General features: G+C 43.5%; 1 protein-coding gene across 2 annotated transcripts in view; it reads left to right on the plus strand.

Moving 5' to 3' along the window:
* The window catches only part of LOC126162893 (eukaryotic translation initiation factor 6), a 61,787-nt gene extending 39,757 nt beyond the window's left edge, over positions 1 to 22,030 (plus strand). For both annotated transcript variants that reach the window (XM_049919698.1, XM_049919699.1), the window contains exons 2-6: positions 6,603 to 6,688; positions 6,789 to 6,964; positions 15,237 to 15,413; positions 20,296 to 20,477; positions 21,778 to 22,030. In XM_049919698.1, coding sequence (XP_049775655.1) covers positions 6,603 to 6,688; positions 6,789 to 6,964; positions 15,237 to 15,413; positions 20,296 to 20,477; positions 21,778 to 21,787 — 631 coding nt within the window. In that variant the 3' untranslated portion in view covers positions 21,788 to 22,030. The remainder of the gene's footprint in view (positions 1 to 6,602; positions 6,689 to 6,788; positions 6,965 to 15,236; positions 15,414 to 20,295; positions 20,478 to 21,777) is intronic.
* Positions 22,031 to 22,436: the final 406 nt, after the last annotated feature.

A 22,436-nucleotide genomic window follows, 5' to 3' on the forward strand; every position in this document is an offset into this window, starting at 1 on the left:
AGAACGATGGGTTCGATGACGGTTTGGATGTACCGTGCACTATTCAGTGTCCCCTCGACGATCACCAGTGGTGTACGGCCAGTGTAGGAGATCGCTCCCCACACCATGATGCCGGGTGTTGGCCCTGTGTGCCTCGGTCGTATGCAGTCCTGATTGTGGCGCTCACCTGCACGGCGCCAAACACGCATACGACCATCATTGGCACCAAGGCAGAAGCGACTCTCATCGCTGAAGATGACACGTCTCCATTCGTCCCTCCATTCACGCCTGTCGCGACACCACTGGAGGCGGGCTGCACGATGTTGGGGCGTGAGCGGAAGACGGCCTAACGATGTGCGGGACCGTAGCCCAGCTTCATAGAGACGGTTGCGAATGGTCCTCGCCGATACCCCAGGAGCAACAGTGTCCCTGATTTGCTGGGAAGTGGCGGTGCGGTACGGTCTTGGCGTGCAACCGTGCGTCGCTGCGGTCCGGTCCCAGGTCGACGGGCACGTGCACCTTCCGCCGACCACTGGCGACAACATCGATGTACTGTGGAGACCTCACGCCCCACGTGTTGAGCAATTCGGCGGTACGTCCACCCGGCCTCCCGCATGCCCACTATACGCCCTTGCTCAAAGTCCGTCAACTGCACATACGGTTCACGTCCACGCTGTTGCGGCATGCTACCAGTGTTAAAGACTGCGATGGAGCTCCGTATGCCACGGCAAACTGGCTGACACTGACGGCGGCGGTGCACAAATGCTGCGCAGCTAGCGCCATTCGACGGCCAACACCGCGGTTCCTGGTGTGTCCGCTGTGCCGTGCGTGTGATCATTGCTTGTACAGCCCTCTCGCAGTGTCCGGAGCAAGTATGGTGGGTCTGACACACCGGTGTCAATGTGTTCTTTTTTCCATTTCCAGGAGTGTTTGATGCTGGCAACAATCAGAGCAAAATGCCTCGGACTTTTGGAGGTGACGGAGTCCCACCTCTAACTGACAAACCAGGGACTCCTAAGATAAGACTTGGCAAACAAATGGTAATGAGATGGGGAGCTATTAATATCAATGGGGACTACTCTGGGAAGAAGGTAGAGCTGGCAGAGACTGCAAGTAAGATGGGGCTGGACGTTTTAGCTGTTAGTGACATTCGGGTAAGGGGTGAGAAAGAAGAGGAAGTGGGAGAATACAAGGTCTACCTGTCAGGAGTCAAAGCAGGAATAGCACAATGGGGTGTAGGGCTTTACATCAGGAAAGAAATGGAACCCAGTGTAGTTACAATAAGGTATGTAAACGAACGACTGATGTGGATAGATTTGACAGTGTCTAGCAAGAAAATTAGGATTGTGTCAGTATATTCACATTGTGAAGGGACAGATCAAGATAAGATGGATAGTTTTTATGAGGCACTCAGTGATGTAGTTTGCGACCGAACCGCTGAATCTTTCCATCAGTAAATGGGGTATGTTCTCCACTGACTCGGTTGTTTTAACCCCCTCCACTGACGGAATGACCCACTTCCCAATTCCGTATGTATAAAACCAATACGGACTTGTAGCTGTCACGCCTTTGCGCTTACTGCTACGTATTTTAACTGTAAATAGCTCAGTCCCAATGGTAAGAGGCAGTAGTGAATTCACGTAGTTAATATTTGAATCCAGCACAGCTGCCACAAGCTCAGCTCACTTTTACTCCACTCCTACCCTCGCCATTGCACCACATTAACTAGGTGCTACGTGGACCTTGCTAAATTCACTTGCGTATACATTTTTGACCGTTACTCGCCAGTATTTACCTAATGATTAGTACACTCCTAACCGGACTATTTCCCTAAGAGCTGTGATGATTGAACGGGTTCGATCCACGGCCTACAGTGCCCTACAGTTCACACGGTAACACTGCCTACCTGACCCACTTAACTTGGTGGTGAGCTTATGTATCCAATCACCACTGCTAGCAGCAGTGGATAATCCTATCAGCACGACGAGAGCAGCAGACTTACCGTCGAATCCTCCTGAAAATACTTATAACTACGGTCGCCAGCTCTGAAGGAGCAAAAGAATAAATCAATTTTTGGGCTCGTTTCAAAGTGAAATGGCTTGAGTTGAATTTAAACTTAATTCTGAATGATTCTAGATGATTCTACAAAGCAAATACTCTCTCAATTTCTGTGAGTTGGCTTGGTAATTACTACCAAGACAGGTTATGCAACTTCGGTTAACAAAATTCTATCCTTCAACTTATTTAATGATTTTGGATATTACTCTTTGGATCATTGATACAGAATTAGTTAAGTGACTTTACTTGAAAGGTTGCTCAGAAAAATTTAAGTAACTATAAATAGGCGACTCATTCTGGTGTGACCATTGCTCTTTTCAACATTCTTATACGCTAAAGTATTCTACAACCAAAAGAATTGTAAATGAAAGAGGCGATGGTGGCCTCAGTGTGATTTCACTATACTATGTTTGAGGTTACTACACTTTACAATGAACAACATGCGTCGTAATTTTACTCATTATTATATTCTGTCCTCTGCACTTGCATAAAAGAAAACTGGTATTCTCCTTTTACATGTATACAAAGTTCGACTTATCAATTGCAAGCAGTCTTGCCTTGGGTAGACGTGTTGGTGTTGGTGGTGAGATGCATGTGGCTAACGCAGCTCTTCACGCTTCATGCCCTTAATGGCGGCTGGAACTATGAGCTGTAGCACTCGTATAAGCTACTGCACGTCCGCCATAAAATCTGGGCACAGGAACTCTTACAATCAGCCCCAGTGGCATAGAGGCGGCTTCAACAACCATTCGTCGCGTTTTACTCCAAAAACGGCGACGATATTCGCCTCTTCGCTGTTGCACAATCACTTTTGCGTGAGCACAGTTACGCACATCCGATCACGTCAACACTCCCCAGGCCATTCCATTGTTCAGTCCCTGTGTCTCCAGCTACCCCTAGCTACGCTCGTATCACGAAGAGTGGTGGCTTTCCCCTACCACCTTTTTACCGAAATCATTTAGTATTTAAGAATATTTATATTTACTACCCTGGAGTCCATACCAGTCATAATAATTTACTACTAGCGCTTTACAACATTAAATTATACAGTAATAACTTATAATTACCAAGAAAAAGAATACATTTGACTCCGAGAGCTTAGTGCGTTGTCTGACAGGCAGCGCTACTTCCCAGTTTCGCCAATAGATGGCATCAGGGTGCACTCCCTGGCAGTCTCTCACAAGCGCGCCCGTTTCCGACACGCGGGCTCCAAATTACTGTCAGCCCACCATCATTTCAGTTCCGTTACAAGTTGTTAGAGTAAAGGACAAGGACAGTGTTCTGCTCATGGGTGATTTTAACGCCACGATTGGAAATCGAACAGAAGGGTATGAAAAGGTTATGGGTAAATTTGGAGAGGATATGGAGGACAACAGGAACGGGAAACAACTCTTGGATTTCTGTGCCAGTATGGGCTTAGTAATCACAAACTCCTTTTTTAAACATAAGAACTTTCACAAGTATACTTGGGAAGGCAGGGGAACCAGATCTGTCATTGACTATCAGATCAGGAATTCAGGAAGGCTGTGAGGGACACACGTGTATTCAGGGGATTCTTTGATGACACTGATCATTATTTAATCTGCAGTGAAATTGGGATTGTGAGGCCGAAAGTGCAGGAGGCCAGGTCCATATGTAGGAGGATAAGAGTGGAGAAACTTCAGGATAAGGAAATCAGGCACAAGTACATAACAGCAATCTCAGAAAGGTACCAGTTAGTTGAATGTAGTCAATTACAGTCATTGGAAAATGAATGGACAAGGTACAGGGACACAGTACTAGAAGTGGCTAAAGAATGTCTTGGAACAGTAGTGTGTAAAAGTAGGATGAAGCAAACAGCTTGGTGGAATGATACAGTCAAGGCAGCCTGTAAAAGGAAAAAGAAGGCGTATCAAAAATGGCTACATACCAGAACCCAGGTAGACAGAGAAAGTTATGTTGAAGAAAGAAACAAAGCCAAACAGATAATTGCAGCATCCAGGAAGAAATCGTGGGAAGACTTTGGAAACAGATTGGAGACTATGGGTAAAGCTGCTGGGAAACCATTCTGGAGTGTAATTAGCAGTCTTCGAAAGGGAGGTAAGAAGGAAATGACAAGTATTTTGGACAGGTCAGGAAAACTGCTGGTGAATCCTGTGGATGCCTTGGGCAGATGGAGGGAATATTTTGAAGAGTTGCTCAATGTAGGTGAAAATGGGATCAGTGATGTTTCAGATTTCGAGGTAGAATGGGATAGGAATGATGATGGAAATAGGATCACATTTGAGGAAGTGGAAAAAATGGTCAATAGATTGCAGTGCAATAAAGTGGCTGGGGTGGATGAAATTAAGTCGGAACTCATCAAATACAGTGGAATGTCAGGTCTTAAATGGCTACACAGGATAATTGAAATGGCCTGGGAGTCGGGACAGGTTCCATCAGACTGGACAAAAGCAGTAATCACACCAATCTTTAAACATCGAAACAGAAAAGATTGTAACAACTACAGAGGTATCTCTTTAATCAGCATTGTGGGTAAAATCTTCTCAGGTATTGTTGAAAGCAAAGTGCGAGTATTAGTTGAGGACCAATTGGATGAAAATCAGTGTGGGTTTAGGCCTCTTAGAGGTTGTCAGGACCAGATCTTTAGCTTACGGCAAATAATGGAGAAGTGTTACGAGTGGAACAGGGAATTGTATCTATGCTTTATAGATCTAGAAAAGGCATATGACCGGGTTCCTAGGAGGAAGTTATTGTCTGTTCTACAAGATTATGGAATAGGAGGCAAACTTTTGCAAGCAATTAAAGGTCTTTACATGGATAGTCAGGCAGCAGTTAAGAGTTGACGGTAAATTGAGTTCATGGTTCAGAGTAGTTTCAGGGGTAAGACAAGGCTGCAACCTGTCTCCACTGTTGTTCGTATTATTTATGGATCATATGTTGAAAACAATAGCCTGGGTGGGTGAGATTAAGATACGTGAACACAAAATAAGCAGTCTTGCATATGCGGATGACTTAGTTGTGATGGCAGATTCGATTGAAAGTTTGCAATGTAATATTTCAGAGCTAGATCAGAAATGTAAGGACTATGGTGTGAAGATTAGCATCTCCAAAACGAAAGTAATGTCAGTGGGAAAGAAGTATAAACGGATTGAGTGCCAAATAGGAGGAACAAAGTTAGAACAGGTGGACGGTTTCAAGTACTTAGGATGCATATTCTCACAGGATGGCAACATAGTGAAAGAACTGGAAGCGAGGTGTAGCAAAGCTAATGCAGTGAGCGCTCAGCTATGGTCTACTCTCTTCTGCAAGAAGGAAGTCAGTACCAAGACTAAGTTATCTGTGCACCGTTCAATCTTTCGACCAACTTTGTTGTATGGGAGCGAAAGCTGGGTGGATTTAGGTTACCTCAACAAGGTTGAGGTTACGGATATGAAAGTAGCTAGGATGATTGCAGGTACTAGTAGATGGGAACAATGGCAGGAGGGTGTCCACAATGAGGAAATCAAAGAAAAACTGGGAATGAACTCTATAGATGTAGCAGTCAGGGCGAACAGGCTTAGATGGTGGGGTCATGTTACACGCATGGGAGAAGCAAGGTTACCCAAGAGACTCATGGATTCAGCAGTAGAGGGTAGGAGGAGGCGGGGCAGACGGAGGAGAAGGTACCTGGATTCGGTTAAGAATGATTTTGAAGTAATAGGTTTAACATCAGAAGAGGCACCAATGTTAGCACTGAATAGGGGATCTTGGAGGAACTGTATAAGGGGGGGCTATGCTCCAGACTGAACGCTGAAAGGCATAGTCAGTCTTAAATGATGATGATGATGATGATGATGATGATGATGATGATGAGAACGTCCGTAATGACAATTGCATCAATACCATCACCTTTATTCTTGCATTGCATTTGGGGAGATACCCTCCTGGAGAGGGTTAAGGTTATGGTTTACCAGTGGGACAAGAAACCAAACACACACACACACACACACACACACACACACACACACCAATGAGGTGTTTTCAGACTTTGTGTCTCACCCACATATCTTCCTGCTGCACAGTGTACCTTTACTTGCACTGAATGTGGACACCCACGCTATGAGGGGAGCCCCTGTGTTCTGTTGTCTGCCACCCTTGTGAGTTAATTGTGAGAGTGTCACTCTCCACACTTGCGAGACTGTGTGGTTTATAAGAAAGAAAAAAAGGTACAGGTCTAGAAGTCCCTTGGCCATTTATCCTACACTGAATCTCGTCACAACTGTAGTCATAAATATTTTCAGCACAGAAATGAACGTAATCCAACGTGGGAAGTTGCTCAACTGTAAGCAGAAAACCCACGGACAGGTTCTCAATGCATTGAAATGAATTTTGACTGAAATCGGCTTGTATATGTAACCAAACTAAAAATATCTCTCTCTCTCTCTCTCTCTCTCTCTCTCTCTCTCTCTCTCTCTCTCTCTCTCTCTCTCTCTCTGCCCTCTTGCCCTGTGTGTGTGTGTGTGTGTGTGTGTGTGTGTGTGTGTGTGTGTGTGCACGTAAAAATAAATAAATCTTAATAAGAAATTTGCATTTGTGGCTTTCAGTGTGTTTGAAGCTGAGTTGGCTGACACAATTCCTGTGATACATGCTTCCCTCGCTGGATGCCGAATTATTGGTCGCATGTGTGTGGGTGAGTGACAGTAAACTAAATTTTGGACATAGTTAAATGTTTATATATGATTTTTGCAGCAATCATTTGCCCTTTTTCTGATATTTATTATTTTTTACAGGAAATCGGAATGGTTTGCTAGTTCCAAATTCAACAACTGACACTGAACTTCAGCATCTAAGGAATTCTCTACCTGACACAGTTCGTGTACAGCGTGTTGAAGAAAGGTTGTCTGCCTTAGGAAATGTCATTGCTTGTAATGATTACGTAGCTCTTGTCCATCCAGATCTTGACAGGGTAACTGTTCTTTCATTTTAAATTCGATGGATCTGTAGCTGGTTACAATAGACTCCACAATTTTTGTAATTTTTTTTCCCCTCCCCAATTTATAAAATTAGATTCTAGCTGCCTACCTACTCTCAATAAAATATATCTTGTATGTAATAAACTTTGAAATGGCTTACATAGAACATATATGTCTCAGAATGTGTTTCTGTTTCATTGGAAGTACGTATGTAATATTGGCTTTATAAAGTCTTAACAATAGCACATTATTTACCTGTAGAAATTGTTATTTGTTTCAGCTTGTGGGTACTATATCCATTTTTAACTAAATGTTTGTGATAGTGAAATAATATTCATTAGAGATTTATCATAAGTAAACTGTGGATGACTGTACCCATCTCTGCCTTGCCCTCTCCGCCACACTCATACTCGCAGTGGTCTACATTCATGGCATCTTTTGGAGACTGCTTCTGATTCTCAAGCACTACTACTGCTTGCTGCCTCACTTCTCCATGGCTACCCTGTTCATGCCGTGGCCCATAGGACTTTGAATTCTTCCTGTGGTGTAATTTACACCAGGCTGCTCAACGGTCTAACCGAGGCACAAATCCAGTCTTACCTCTCTGAACAGGGTGTCATTGCCGTCCATCGTGTAATGAAAAGGTAGATTCCTCCTTAGTGCCTACCCGCACTATTTTCCTCACCTTTGATAGAGTGGTGCTGCCATCCAATATCAAAGCAGGCTATGAAATTATTACAGTCCGGCTGTACATTTCGAACCTGATGCGCTGCTACCAGTGTCATGGTGTCAATTGTACTAGAATGTCTTGTCGACACCCAGCCAAATGTGTAACCTGTGGTAGGGATGCACATAAGGGCAATTGTCCACCTCCTTCTCCGCACTGTTTCAACTGCAATGGTGGCCATGCCACCTCCTCGGGATTGTCCCATGTATCTTGATGAGCGGCTGTCCAAGATGTCCAGATAAAGGAAAAAGTGCCTTCCCAGTAGCTCGTAAGCTACTGGCTACTCGCAAATCCTGTGTTCTCCCGTCTGGCACCTGTAGTTGTGTTATTGTTACCCCCTCGCTCCATGAAGGACATGGCCACGCAGATGTCTGACCTTTGATTCAGCTGTGAGGTTGTGAAATCACCCAGTGTCAATGTAGCATCGCCATCCCCCCATGCAACAAACTGTCAAACTCTCGCCTCAAGGAGCGAAGCCACAATCTACACAACTGGTGGGCCGGATAAGACAGGTGTAGTACTCCTGTGTTGACTTCCTCCATTCCTCCATCTAAACAACACCCGAGTCTTCCTCTAACCCGAAAAGCTTAGTCCACCAAAGGCAAACGGTCTTCTCCTTTGCCAACTCAAAGATCATCTTCAACAATGTCTTTCCATGATACCTTAGCCCGACTGACCTCCGTATCGCCAGTGCGCACAACCAATCATTTTTCAGCATTGGACTCCATGGACCAACAGCATGAGCAAGCTGATGCTTCTGTGGACACCTTGGAGCAGGATCCTCCTGCTTTTGTGCCCTGTAATAGTGACTTTACACTGGCTGTCACCCAGCAGCCGCCAAGTTGACACCCCGACATCTCTTCCTCATTATGTCTGTCCTCCAATGGAACATTCGTGGCCTTTGTTCTCACAAAGAGGATTTACGGTTGCTTTTAGCATCATAGCATCCCCTTGCACTCTGCCTTCAGGAAACGAAATTGCACTCTCACGACTGCTTTGAGCTTTCACATTACTTACTGATTCGTTTTTGACCATCCCCCTGAGGTCAGCATTCCTTCTCTTGGGGGTGTAATGCTGCTCATAAGGGATGACATTCATAGTCAGCCCATCTCCTTGACTACCCATCTTCAAGCTGTTGCCTTTTCCTTCCCCACCTTACTTTTTCCCTCTGTACCATTTATGTCCCTCTGTCATTCATTGTCACCAGGGCAGACTTCCTTCAGCTTATTGGGCAGCTATCTCCCCCATTTTTGCTACTCGGTGACTTTAATGCACATCATCCCCTTTGGGGTTCTCCCAGGACCTGTTGGAGAGGTGCCCTCTTGGCTGACCGTCTTAACCAACTTAACATCTTCTGCCTTAACACTGGAGCACCCACATCCTTTCCAACTCCTTGTACACCTATCCTTTTGCACTGCCCAGCTTGCCCATCATCTTGAGTGGTCCGTTCTTTCTGACACCTACTCGAGCGACCATTTCCCGTGTGCTATCCATTTGCTGACTCCTACCCTACCCAATCTACGTGCATGCCCAAATGGCAGTTCACAAAGGCTGACTGGCAGCTTTATTCCTCCATGGTGACCTTTGCAAAACAAGATTTCCCCAGTTGTGATGCCCAGGTGGAATATCACACAAATGTTATCCTTACTGCTGCAGGACGTTCCATTCCTCACATTTCCTCTTTAGCACGTCATGCCCCAGTCCCTTGGTGGACTGAGGCATGCCGCTATGCAATTCATACACGGAAATGCGCACTCCGCGTTTTTAACTGTCATCCTACGATAGCAAACTGTGCATTCATTATAAACAGATGCGTGCAAAGTGTCGTTGCATTCTTCGGGATAGCAAAAGAGCTAGCTGGATTTCATTCACTAGTTCTTTTAACAGTTTCACCCCTTCCTCTGTTGTGTGGGACAACCTCCAACAGTTCTCTGGGACCAAGATCCATTCTCCAATTTCCGGCCTGACAGTATCAGACAATGTTATTGTGGATCCTATTGCTATCTTCAACACCTTGGGCAACCATTTTACGGAAGTTTTGAGCTCTCCCCACTATCACCCTGCCTTCCTCCACTGGAAGTGAGCACAGGAGGCTAAGGTGATACCCTTCTCTCCTTCAAATCTTGAGTGTTACAGTGCCGCCTATACTATGAGGGAGCTAGATGATGCTCTCCATTCATCCCGATCCTCTGCCCCAGGGCCAGACGCCATGCACATACAGATGTTACAGCACCTTTCTCTTGCAGACAAGCATTTTCTGCTTAACACTTACAACTGCATCTGGGCAGAGGGCACATTTGCCGGGTGCTGGCGTGATGCCACCGTCATGCCCATACCTAAGCCCGGTAAGGACATAAACCTTCTTTCTAGCTACTGCCCCATCTCTCTTACCAGCTGTATTTGCACGGTGATAGAACGTGTGATTCATGCCTGACTGGTATGGTGGCTCAAGTCTCGCAATTTACCGACAAATGCACAGTGTGGATTTAGAGTGCGGCATTCAGCAGTTGACCATCTCGTTACTTTGTCCACCCATGTCATGAATGGTTTTCTGCGGGAATCCCAAACTGTGGCCATGTTTTTCAACTTGGAGAAGGCCTACGACACCTGCTGGAGAACTGATATCCTCCGTACTCTTTACACATGGGGCTTCTGTGGCCGCCTGCCCTGTTTCCTTCAGGCATTTTTAAAAGATCGAGTTTTCAAGGTGCATGTGGTCTCTGCCTTGCCGGACACCTGTATCCAGGAAAACACTGTGCCTCAGGGTTCCGTCCTGAGTGTTGTCCTCTTTGCTATTGCCATTAACCCTATAATGGCCTGTCTCACAGAGCAGCGTCTTCAGCGATGCCCTGTTCGTCTTTACACCTGGAGCATTGACAATGGCTTTCACTTTTCCACTGACAAAACCTTCTGTATGAATTTCTGGCGATGCAAGTGGTTTCTCCCACCAACTTTACATCTTGGGCCTGTTGCCTTTTCCATTTGTTGCAACTACAGTGAAACCCTGCTTTTACACTTTTCAAGGGACTTCAAAAAATTGTGTAAAATGTGAGAAAATGTAAAATTGGGAAATAATGTTTTAAGCTGTAAAAGTTACGTATAGGATACCCCCTTGCACTTTATGTATGATATATGTACATAACAGGCATCAAAAGATTTGGCAGGGACTTCTTTTACTATCTAATGAAGGTTTATTATCTAATAAAAACTGCTGATGTAACTGGAAATAACTGTCTGGGAAGTATGAACGTTTGACTCAATTTCATGTCATTAACGATGTTTTTGAAAGCCTGCAGCTGTCATTCATTATTTAAATAATAAAATACTGAAAGAGCTACATATTTTTTCATGCTTAGTATCACTCTTTTTCAAGAATTTTTTCTCGTTGTCAAGTGCAAGTATGTAAATAAGTATTTTGTATGGTGTTTGAATATGTATTATTCTGCGTCTCTTGCACTGTAGTCGTCTTTTTGAGGTTGTGAGGTACTGTGCTTCATCAGTTGTGTAGAAAACCCCACACACTCAAACTATCACCCACTTTGTTTGTTTGTGTAATATCACAAAAAATACATACGTAAATACCGCACTTGACAACGAGAATAAATTCTCGAAACACGTTTTGCTCAGCATGAATACAATACAATACATAACCAATGCTGTGTTTACATTAAAAAATATGAGCAACAAAAAGTGAATGACATTGTCGACTAATGCTCCACATGGCCATACACCGAAGCATGCTAAATAGGGTTCAACAAAGGTGTCACAATGATCACAACAAGCACAAAACTGCATTTTCATAGTAGAGACAGTTTGGAAATGGTTGTGATTGGCCACGGTATCTTCATTCTAGTTACTCCAATCAGCCACTACGCCAAGCAGCTGCAGGAGATATGGCACGAATTGCTACAACTTTTACTAGTTTACCGATTCAAATCCGCTGAATAGTGTGCCCTGGTGTCAAGAAACTTAACCACTTAATATTTGTAAACACTACTGGACGACCAACATCATGCCAGCATCATATTTTCTCCACAAACATTTTTTCGTAACGTGTAAATCGTGGGAAAATTATAAATATTTTGACACAAAATCAGGTGCAAATTAACATTTTGGGCGTAGGAAATTTGATGGGACCCATAAAAAAATGTCTTAAATGGCCGGAAAAAGTTAATTCCAGGAATGTAAAAGTGGGGTTATACTGTACAAAATTCCTGGGGCTCATGCTCGATAGGAAACACTCTTGGTCCCTCCCTGTGTCTTGCATGTCAGCCCGCTGTACACGGTTCCTTAAAGTCCTACGTGTCCTCAATGGTACTTCCTGAGGTGCCAATCGAACCACCCACCTCCATTTGTACAAGACCCTTGCCCGTTCGAAACTCGACTACGGGTGCTTTGTTTATGCATCTGCATGCCCATCCCTCTTACGCCGTCTCAACACTATCCACCATTGTGCCATCCGTTTGGCCACAGGCGCCTTTTACACTTGCCCAGTTGAGAGCCTGTATGCTGAAGCTGCTGAACTACCACTGTCCTACCACCATGACTTTCTCCTCAGTAGGTATTTATGCTGTTTGTCTGCCATGTGTGGCCACCCATCCTATGCCTCCTTCTTTGACGATTCCTTTGCTCACCAGTATGGGGCATGTCCCTCTCCTCTGTTACCTCCTGGAGTCCGCTTTCGGCACTTAATACGGTGGCTTAACTTCATGCTACCTGCAACTTTCCCGGTGGGTGTGAACCCTCCACCACCTTGGCTTCGTGAAGCGGCTAATGTTAACCTTGGTCTTCATTCGCTTCCTAAGGACATGACCTTCGAATGGAACTTCGTGATAATGCCTTTGTATACACTGATGGCTCTCGGACTGACTGTGGGTTCAGGTGTGCCTTCGTCATTGTCACCCGTGTCTTTCAATATCAGCTTCCAGCACACTGCTCAGTCATTACAACCGAGCTCTTTGCCTTGTATCAGGCCACAAGAGTACATCCGGCAACACAGATTTTCAATTGTGTCCTTCACTCAGCGCTCTTCAAAGTCTGTGTGCGCTGTACACTGTCTATTCCTTAGTGCAGCGGGTCCAGTAAAACTGTCATTTGCTCACTCTTGGTGGAGCCAGTGTGATGTTTCTGTAGGTTCCTGGTCATGTCGATCTGCTAGGAAACGAGGCTGTTGACACTGCTGCCAAGTCTGCAGTCCTTGTACCTGAGCTTACTAGTACCTATATTCCCTCCAATGATCTCTGTGTCGCTGTCTGCCAGGAGATGGTGTCCCTTTGGCATTGCCAATGGTCCTCCCTTCAAGGGAATAAGCTCCGGCTTATTAAGCCTCTCCCAGTATTTTTACTGCAGAGCTGGTGGCCATCTTGCGCGCTCTTGAGCATATGCGTTTCTGCTCAGGTAGGTCCGTCGTCATCTGCAGTGACTCCCTGAGCAGCCTTCAGGCCATCGACCGCTGCTATCCCTCTTCTCTTCTGGTGTCCTCTATTCAGGAGTCTGTTTCCGCCATTGCCCGCTCTGGTCGTTCGGTGGTCTTGGTTTGGACGCCAGGTCACGTTGGCATCCCGGGGAACGAACGTGTTGACAGGCTGGCCAAAGGGGCGATCGACGCCCCAGCTTTGGAGATCGGCCTCACAGCTCGCGACCTGCAGCTGGTGTTGCGCCGTAAGGTGCTTGGGGTGTGGTCTGTTGAGTGGCATGGCATGACAGCCCAGAATAAACTGCGGGCTGTCAAGGAGACGACCGATGTGTGGCGCTCCTCCCTGCGGTCTTCTCGCAGGGACTCTGTCAGCCTGTGTCGGCACCGCATCGGCCATACATACCTGACGCACGGCCATCTTTTACGTCAGGAGGATCCCCCCCTGTGTCGGTGTGGGTCCTGGCTGACGGTCGCCCACGTTTTATTGGAGTGTCCCCGACTGCGCACCCTTCGGCAGTCTTTTAATCTCCCGGGCACCTTGCCTTTGATTTTATGCGACGATGCCTCCATGGCTGACAGTGTTTTAAATTTTATCCGTGCTAGTCCTTTTTATGGTTCCATTTAGAGTGGTCCTGCACCTTTCCCTTTGTGTGTCTCTTGTCCTCGAGTCTCTCATATTTGGTTGCAGCTTTTAGTGTGTAGTCGGTTGGCTGACTCTTTCCCTTTTTTGTTGTCGTGGTCAGTCAACCAGTCTCCGGCCATCTTCTTTTCTTCTGTTTCTTTCTGTCTGGTGTTCATCTGTCCTCTTCGTGTCTGTCGTATTCGTTACCGTATTTGTGTTCTTTTAGGGCCTGGGGGGGAGTATCCTTCCCCTAGGGGTTTTATCTGCTCCGCGCCTTAATGTCTCGCCTGTTTTTGGAATGGGGGACTGATGACCTTAGCTGTTTAGTCCCCCTTAAACATCCTAACAACCACCACCACCAGTGGCTTGGATGACCTCTCGGCCCTCCCGCCGGGAGGTGGTCATTTTAACTAGGCTGCGTATTGGGCAGTGCCTTTTTAGCCATCGTCATTTGCTAAGTGGCTTTACCCCACGACTTTGTACACATTGTGCCCATGTTTTAACTGTCCACCACTTCCTGATGGAATGTCCAGCTTTTAACTGTTTACGTTCCCGCTTGGGTTTGCCATCTGACTTATCGGCCATTTTAGCAAATGTCACGCGGGCTGTCGACCGCGTGTCACTTTTTATGGCGAAGGCCACTTAATTTTTAGTTTTTTACCTCCGTTTCTGTATGGTGTCTTTTTTAGCCCTTTTTCCATGTGCCTGTTCTTAACTGTTTTCTATTATGTTCTCTAGTTTTGACTTGGGTGTGTATGACCCCAGTTGTTTTTTGTGCTCTGAAGCAAAACAAAACCAAACACACGTACTGGGGCCATCTGGATGATCAGTGATTTTTGTGTTTTACCCAGTGGTGATTCACCACCTTTATGTCTGCTGAAATTGCTGTTGTATGCCGGGAGATACGCTCTGCCATTTCAGCCAACCACATATATGCTTGCATATCCACATCCATACCATCTTCTTGCTGCCATGCTACCCGTGTGACAAAAACTCACTAGTTTCCTAGGTATTCTTCATTCTTTTTAAGCAGTTCATCCGTAGACACCCTGTATTCCAGTGGCTAATTTTTGGCACAGTTTGGCATAGCTTTATTTTGGTCTTTCAGGCGTCAATAGCATTTCCATGAAATCTAACATTAAATTATTAAATCTGCTCCATGAAATGAGGCTCTCAGTAAGCACCATTTCCACAGTGTCAACCATGCATTTGCACAGTTTTCTTGTTTAACATATTTTTGAACTGCATCTTGTTCCGTGGACTGAACTGACTACCAAAGACTTCTGGAGAAATGGATTTCAGATTCCTATATCATCTGTTCCCTTAAATCCTTTCAAATAGCTGTCTTCTCCATAAATGGGCCAACAGTGTAAGTGCTCAGTCGCATATAACATTAATGGACATTTAACGTAACATTTATTCTTGTTGAAGGGAGTTTGGAAGACATAGTAGAGGTCTACTGTAATTCTTTATTAATTTATTGCACTGATTTGTTTTCAGGAAACAGAAGAAATTTTAGCAGATGTTTTGAAAGTAGAGGTTTTCAGGCAAACAGTTGCCTCTAATGTGTTGGTTGGATCATACTGTATCCTTTCTAATCAAGGTGGTTTAGTTCATCCACATACATCAGTGCAAGATCAGGATGAATTATCTTCATTGCTGCAGGTTCCGTTAGTGGTGAGTGTAATTCTGTTCTTTACATCCATTTTGTTTCTGTGGACCCTACATTGTATATCATTCAGAAGAAAATACATAAAAATGTAGTCAACTGTATCCCCAGAAATATCTGTGCTGTATGTTTCAGTAATTAAGCATATTGAGAAGCTATTGTTAAAATATATTGCAAGTCCTTTTGCAAATGTATGGCGAAGGTTAATTTGTAATGACAATCCCCTATTCCTCTTATAAACTGATCTGCCAGAATGTTATAACCACCTACCTAACAGCCAGGATGTCCACCTTTGGCATGGATAACAGTGGTAACACTTCATGGCATGGAAGCAATGGTGCCTTGGTAGGTCGCTGGATGGAATTGGCTCCACATATGCGCTCTACTGTATGATTAAATGATGATGGCGTCCTCTTGGGTAAAATATTCCGGAGGTAAAATAGTCCCCCATTCGGATCTCCGGGCGGGGACTACTCAGGAGGACGTCGTTATCAGGAGAAAGAAAACTGGCGTTCTACGGATCGGAGCGTGGAATGTCAGATCCCTTAATCGGGCAGGTAGGTTAGAAAATTTAAAAAGGGAGATGGATAGGTTAAAGTTAGATATAGTGGGAATTAGTGAAGCTCTACTGTATGATTAAATGATGATGGCGTCCTCTTGGGTAAAATATTCCGGAGGTAAAATAGTCCCCCATTCGGATCTCCGGGCGGGGACTACTCAGGAGGACGTCGTTATCAGGAGAAAGAAAACTGGCGTTCTACGGATCGGAGCGTGGAATGTCAGATCCCTTAATCGGGCAGGTAGGTTAGAAAATTTAAAAAGGGAGATGGATAGGTTAAAGTTAGATATAGTGGGAATTAGTGAAGTTCGGTGGCAGGAGGAACAAGACTTTTGGTCAGGTGATTACAGGGTTATAAATACAAAATCAAATAGGGGTAATGCAGGAGTAGGTTTAATAATGAATAAAAAAATAGGAGTGCGGGTAAGCTACTACAAACAGCATAGTGAACGCATTATTGTTGCCAAGATAGACACAAAGCCCATGCCTACTACAGTAGTACAAGTTTATATGCCAACTAGCTCTGCAGATGATGAAGAAATAGATGAAATGTATGACGAGATAAAAGAAATTATTCAGGTAGTGAAGGGAGACGAAAATTTAATAGTCATGGGTGACTGGAATTCGTCAGTAGGAAAAGGGAGAGAAGGAAACATAGTAGGTGAATATGGATTGGGGGGAAGGAATGAAAGAGGAAGCCGCCTTGTAGAATTTTGCACAGAGCATAACTTAATCATAGCTAACACTTGGTTCAAGAATCATGAAAGGAGGCTGTATACATGGAAGAAGCCTGGAGATACTGACAGGTTTCAGATAGATTATATAATGGTAAGACAGAGATTTAGGAACCAGGTTTTAAATTGTAAGACATTTCCTGGGGCAGATGTAGATTCTGACCACAATCTATTGGTTATGAACTGCAGATTGAAACTGAAGAAACTGCAAAAAGGTGGGAATTTAAGGAATGGGACCTGGATAAACTGAAAGAACCAGAGGTTGTAGAGAGTTTCAGGGAGAGCATTAGGGAACAATTGACAGGAATGGGGGAAAGAAATACAGTAGAAGAAGAATGGGTAACTCTGAGGGATGAAGTAGTGAAGGCAGCAGAGGATCAAGTAGGTAAAAAGACGCGGGCTAATAGAAATCCTTGGGTAACAGAAGAAATATTGAATTTAATTGATGAAAGGAGAAAATATAAAAATGCAGTAAATGAAGCAGGCGAAAAGGAATACAAACGTCTCAAAAATGAAATCGACAGGAAGTGCAAAATGGCTAAGCAGGGATGGCTAGAGGACAAATGTAAGGATGTAGAGGCTTGTCTCACTAGGGGTAAGATAGATACTGCCTACAGGAAAATTAAAGAGACCTTTGGAGAGAAGAGAACCACTTGTATGAATATCAAGAGCTCAGATGGCAACCCAGTTCTAAGCAAAGAAGGGAAAGCAGAAAGGTGGAAGGAGTATATAGAGGGTTTATACAAGGGCGATGTACTTGAGGACAATATTATGGAAATGGAAGAGGATGTAGATGAAGATGAAATGGGAGATAAGATACTGCGTGAAGAGTTTGACAGAGCACTGAAATACCTGAGTCAAAACAAGGCCCCGGGAGTAGACAACATCCCATTAGAACTACTGATGGCCTCGGGAGAGCCCGTCATGACAAAACTCTACCATCTGGTGAGCACGATGTATGAGACAGGCGAAATACCCTCAGACTTCAAGAAGAATATAATAATTCCAATCCCAAAGAAAGCAGGTGTTGACAGATGTGAAAAGTACCGAACAATCAGTTTAATAAGTCACAGCTGCAAAATACTAACGCGAATTCTTTACAGACGAATGGAAAAACTGGTAGAAGCCGACCTCGGGGAAGATCAGTTTGGATTCCGTAGAAATGTTGGAACACGTGAGGCAATACTGACCTTACGACTTATCTTGGAAGAAAGATTAAGAAAAGGCAAACCTACGTTTCTAGCATTTGTAGACTTAGAGAAAGCTTTTGACAATGTTGACTGGAATACTCTCTTTCAAATTCTGAAGGTGGCAGGGGTAAAATACAGGGAGCGAAAGGCTATTTACAATTTGTACAGAAACCAGATGGCAGTTATAAGAGTCGAGGGGCATGAAAGGGAAGCAGTGGTTGGGAAAGGAGTGAGACAGGGTTGTAGCCTCTCCCCGATGTTATTCAATCTGTATATTGAGCAAGCAGTAAAGGAAACAAAAGAAAAATTCGGAGTAGGTATTAAAATTCATGGAGAAGAAGTAAAAACTTTGAGGTTCGCCGATGACATTGTAATTCTGTCAGAGACAGCAAAGGACTTGGAAGAGCAGTTGAACGGAATGGACAGTGTCTTGAAAGGAGGATATAAGATGAACATCAACAAAAGCAAAACGAGGATAATGGAATGTAGTCAAATTAAGTCAGGTGATGCTGAGGGAATTAGATTAGGAAATGAGACACTTAAAGTAGTAAAGGAGTTTTGCTATTTAGGGAGTAAAATAACCGATGATGGTCGAAGTAGAGAGGATATAAAATGTAGACTGGCAATGGCAAGGAAAGCGTTTCTCAAGAAGAGAAATTTGTTAACATCGAATATAGATTTAGGTGTCAGGAAGTCGTTTCTGAAAGTATTTGTATGGAGTGTAGCCATGTATGGAAGTGAGACATGGACGATAACTAGTTTGGACAAGAAGAGAATAGAAGCTTTCGAAATGTGGTGCTACAGAAGAATGCTGAAGATAAGGTGGGTAGATCACGTAACCAATGAGGAGGTATTGAATAGGATTGGGGAGAAGAGAAGTTTGTGGCACAACTTGACTAGAAGAAGGGATCGGTTGGTAGGACATGTTCTGAGGCATCGAGGGATCACAATTTTAGCATTGGAGGGCAGCGTGGAGGGTAAAAATCGTAGAGGGAGACCAAGAGATCAATACACTAAGCAGATTCAGAAGGATGTAGGTTGCAGTAGGTACTGGGAGATGAAGAAGCTTGCACAGGATAGAGTAGCATGGAGAGCTGCATCAAACCAGTCTCAGGACTGAAGACCACAACAACAACAACATGCACAGACAGAAGGCACCTAATTCCCATAAATTCCAGGGATTGGGCAGCGAGCTCTGACATGTTCAGTCACATCCCAGATGCATTCGATCAACATTCAGAGTTCAGATCTGTCAAGTTGGGGTGCCAGCACGTCTATTGGAACTTGCCACTATGTGCACTGTGTTCCTCGAACCACTCCATTGCACTACTGGCCTTGTGACACAGTACATTATCTTGTTGAAAAATGCCACTGCCTCCAGGAAACAAGATTGTCGTGAAGGGATATATGTGGTCTGCAACCAGTGTATGATATTTTTTGGCCGTCATGGTATCTTGCATGAGCTTCACAGGACCGATGGATGCACACACAAAAGTTCTCCAGAGCATAATGGAGCTGCCACCAGCTTGTCTCTATCTCACAGTACAGGTGTCAAGCTCTTCCCCTGGAAGATGACAGATTTGCACCTTCCCAACGGCATGACAAAGGATGTATCGGGATTCATGAGGCCATACAACACTCTGCCACTGCGGCAACATCCAGTGCCAGTGGTCATGTGCCCATTTCATTTGCAGTTGCCAATGTCGTGGTATTAGCATTGGCTCATGCATGGGGCATCGACTGCAGAGGCTCATTGTTAGGAGCGTTTGGTGCACTGTGTGTTGTTCAGACACACTTGCGCTCTGCCCAACATTAAAGTAAAGTTCTGCCACAGTTTGTTGCCTGTGATATTTTACCAATCTGCCCAGCCTAAGACGTCAGACATAAGGGATGGCTGCCCAACCCCATGACGTCTGTACAAGTTTCACCTTGATTTTGTCATGTGTTGAAAACACTCACCACAGCACTCCTTAAACATCTGACAAGTTGTGCAGTTTTTGAAATGCTCATGCTGAGCCTCTTGGCCACACAAGTTGCCCTCTGTCAGACTCGGATAGATCGTGGGCCATTCCCCTTGTGCACATGGACAGCACTCACTGATACTACATGCACCGTGCATGTGTATGACTAGCAGTCATTTCTCGCCATTTTACGCTGCTATCGCCTGGTCAGCTTTATATCGATAGGAGGTCGGTGGTCATAATGTTCTGGGTGATGAGTGTATAATTCATACATCTATGAAATTTGCAAAGTGGGATGAAGCAGAATATCACAGTGAAGCGAAAGTAGCAGAGATATTTTAATTTATTTATTTGATAGGTTTGGTTGTACACTGTTGACTAATCATTGTTTATAAGTAAGAGCCAGTTGCCTATCATTCAAATACACTGAGTATAATTTGTTACAGGCCGGAACAGTCAACAGAGGATCGGAAGTTATAGCTGCAGGAATGGTTGTTAATGATTGGTGTGCTTTTTGTGGAATGGACACCACTTCCACAGAGTTATCAGTAATTGAAAGCATCTTTAAATTAAATGATGCACAGCCATCATCAATAGCAACATCAATGCGAGCATCCTTAATTGAAAGGTATTTTCTATGAGTTGATTAGCTGTTTGTTATTTGATAATTAATTACTACAACTTGCAGGCTGCCACTGATGTGAAGTAAAACAGTGGCTTTTTGAATCACTTGTTTGGTGTGTAGATTAGTGTAAATATATCATTTATCTTATTTCTGAATGTTGTGTTCATCAGTTATTTGGTTCCAGCAAGTATTTTAGTTGTTGTATTTAATACAATTTTGACATTAATTTTATTGTAGCTTGCATTTTTCCTGTTACTTTACATGAAGTCGTCACAGTTCTGTTGATCCATTGGGTTTTTCATCAGTGAGCAATGGCTTTCCTTTTATATGTGGATTAGCACCTTTCAACACTTCCAAGTAACATTTTATGAAAGGTGCTAATTTACCAGAATACTGGCCAGCATAGAAATGGAACATCATGCTAACCTTGCTCAACATAAAAAAATAGAGCAGTATGAGGAAGAATTTGTTATCGTCCAACCTTGTTGTTCACTTCTGCCATACAATTATGTTACAACATAGGCATAAATAAGTGTATAAAAAGGTTGCAGCATGCTTCTTTTCAATAGTGTTATAATAAATAGTTCAGTTTGTGAATAATGGGCACCATGGGAGAGCCACACAAGAAAGGCAGTGATAACAAGGGTTGGGGTGAGGTGAATATGTAGGAGAAAAGAGTTTATTATTGTATCTGTGATATCAATAATAAACACTGTTATTTGAACATCTTTGAACTCCCACTAGACATGATGTTACTGCCTTATGACATGACCGTGCCTTACTCCATCAAAATGTCATCCAGTAATCACAGAAACATTGTGTCTGAAAACTGTAACTTGGTGGGCAGTAGAGAGGTCAAAGCAAAGATCTACACATTAAAAAAAGAACTAGTGTGGACAAGATGTGTTCATATGCACCATTGTCTGCTTCTGCACATTGTTTGGAATTACACTATAAAGGAGCTGCATTTACTGAGATAATCAAACTGTTTTAATTAGATATCAGCCAACAGTAATCATCCAGGCAGATTTGATCAATATCTGGCTGACATTTGATAATCCTGATGCGCTCAATTAATATCATGCATTTCATTAAAGTTCTTCAAATGGGCAATTATCTATTGTGCTGCTGACATATAGCACTGATACTGTTGCATGCCAGTATTCTGCTACAAAATTTTTGTATCCTTCCTACTTTTCACTCTTTCCTGCCCTGAGCCCTGCTCAAAATGAAGTAAATATTTCATTCAATGAAAGTAATTTTCTTTGCAATTCATATTTAATATGCTATATTTGTCTTTCAGTATGTCGTGACATGTGACATTGCCATCAGTAAAGAGAAATCTTCATGGAAAAAAATTGCAGTATCGCTTCAGAAATATGCTGCATGGTGTCATCTGGTAAACAACTCTTCAGAAGTGTAATATTGAGGACAGTTTGTGTAATTATTGAGCTCAATTATTGTTGAAGTATTTTTTTTACATAATACATGAAATAATGCACACTTTTATTATTTTGTTTACTTCAGAAATTAATAAAAGTATCCCTTATGTTTTATCCTCAACCTTTTTAATGCCAAATATGATGTAATTGTGATAGAAAATTACTGTGAAAATTGACCAGCTTATGTTCTGATGCAGTGAAAGAAATCTTGGTGTTAATAAAAGTTCCCAGTTCACATTTTTATTCATTGTGAACAGCGCAGCTCCAAGTATGTGGCTTCATTAACTGGAGGTTGGTGGAATTAAGTTTTATGCCAAAGAAACCAATTTGTAAGCCCATATATTACAGGAGGTTAGGGACATAACATGATCAGATTAATTAATTATCCCTGCTAATACACATTTGTTTGTTTCTTTCTTTAAATGCTTCTATTAACAGTCATTTTAGGTTTGCTTACTGAAGTACATGAATTTTACAGTTCAATCAACTGAATCGTCCTTTTGATTGCAGTAAGACACAC

The sequence above is a fragment of the Schistocerca cancellata genome, chromosome 2, assembly GCF_023864275.1.
Source record: "Schistocerca cancellata isolate TAMUIC-IGC-003103 chromosome 2, iqSchCanc2.1, whole genome shotgun sequence".
NCBI classification, from domain to species: Eukaryota; Metazoa; Arthropoda; class Insecta; order Orthoptera; family Acrididae; genus Schistocerca; species Schistocerca cancellata.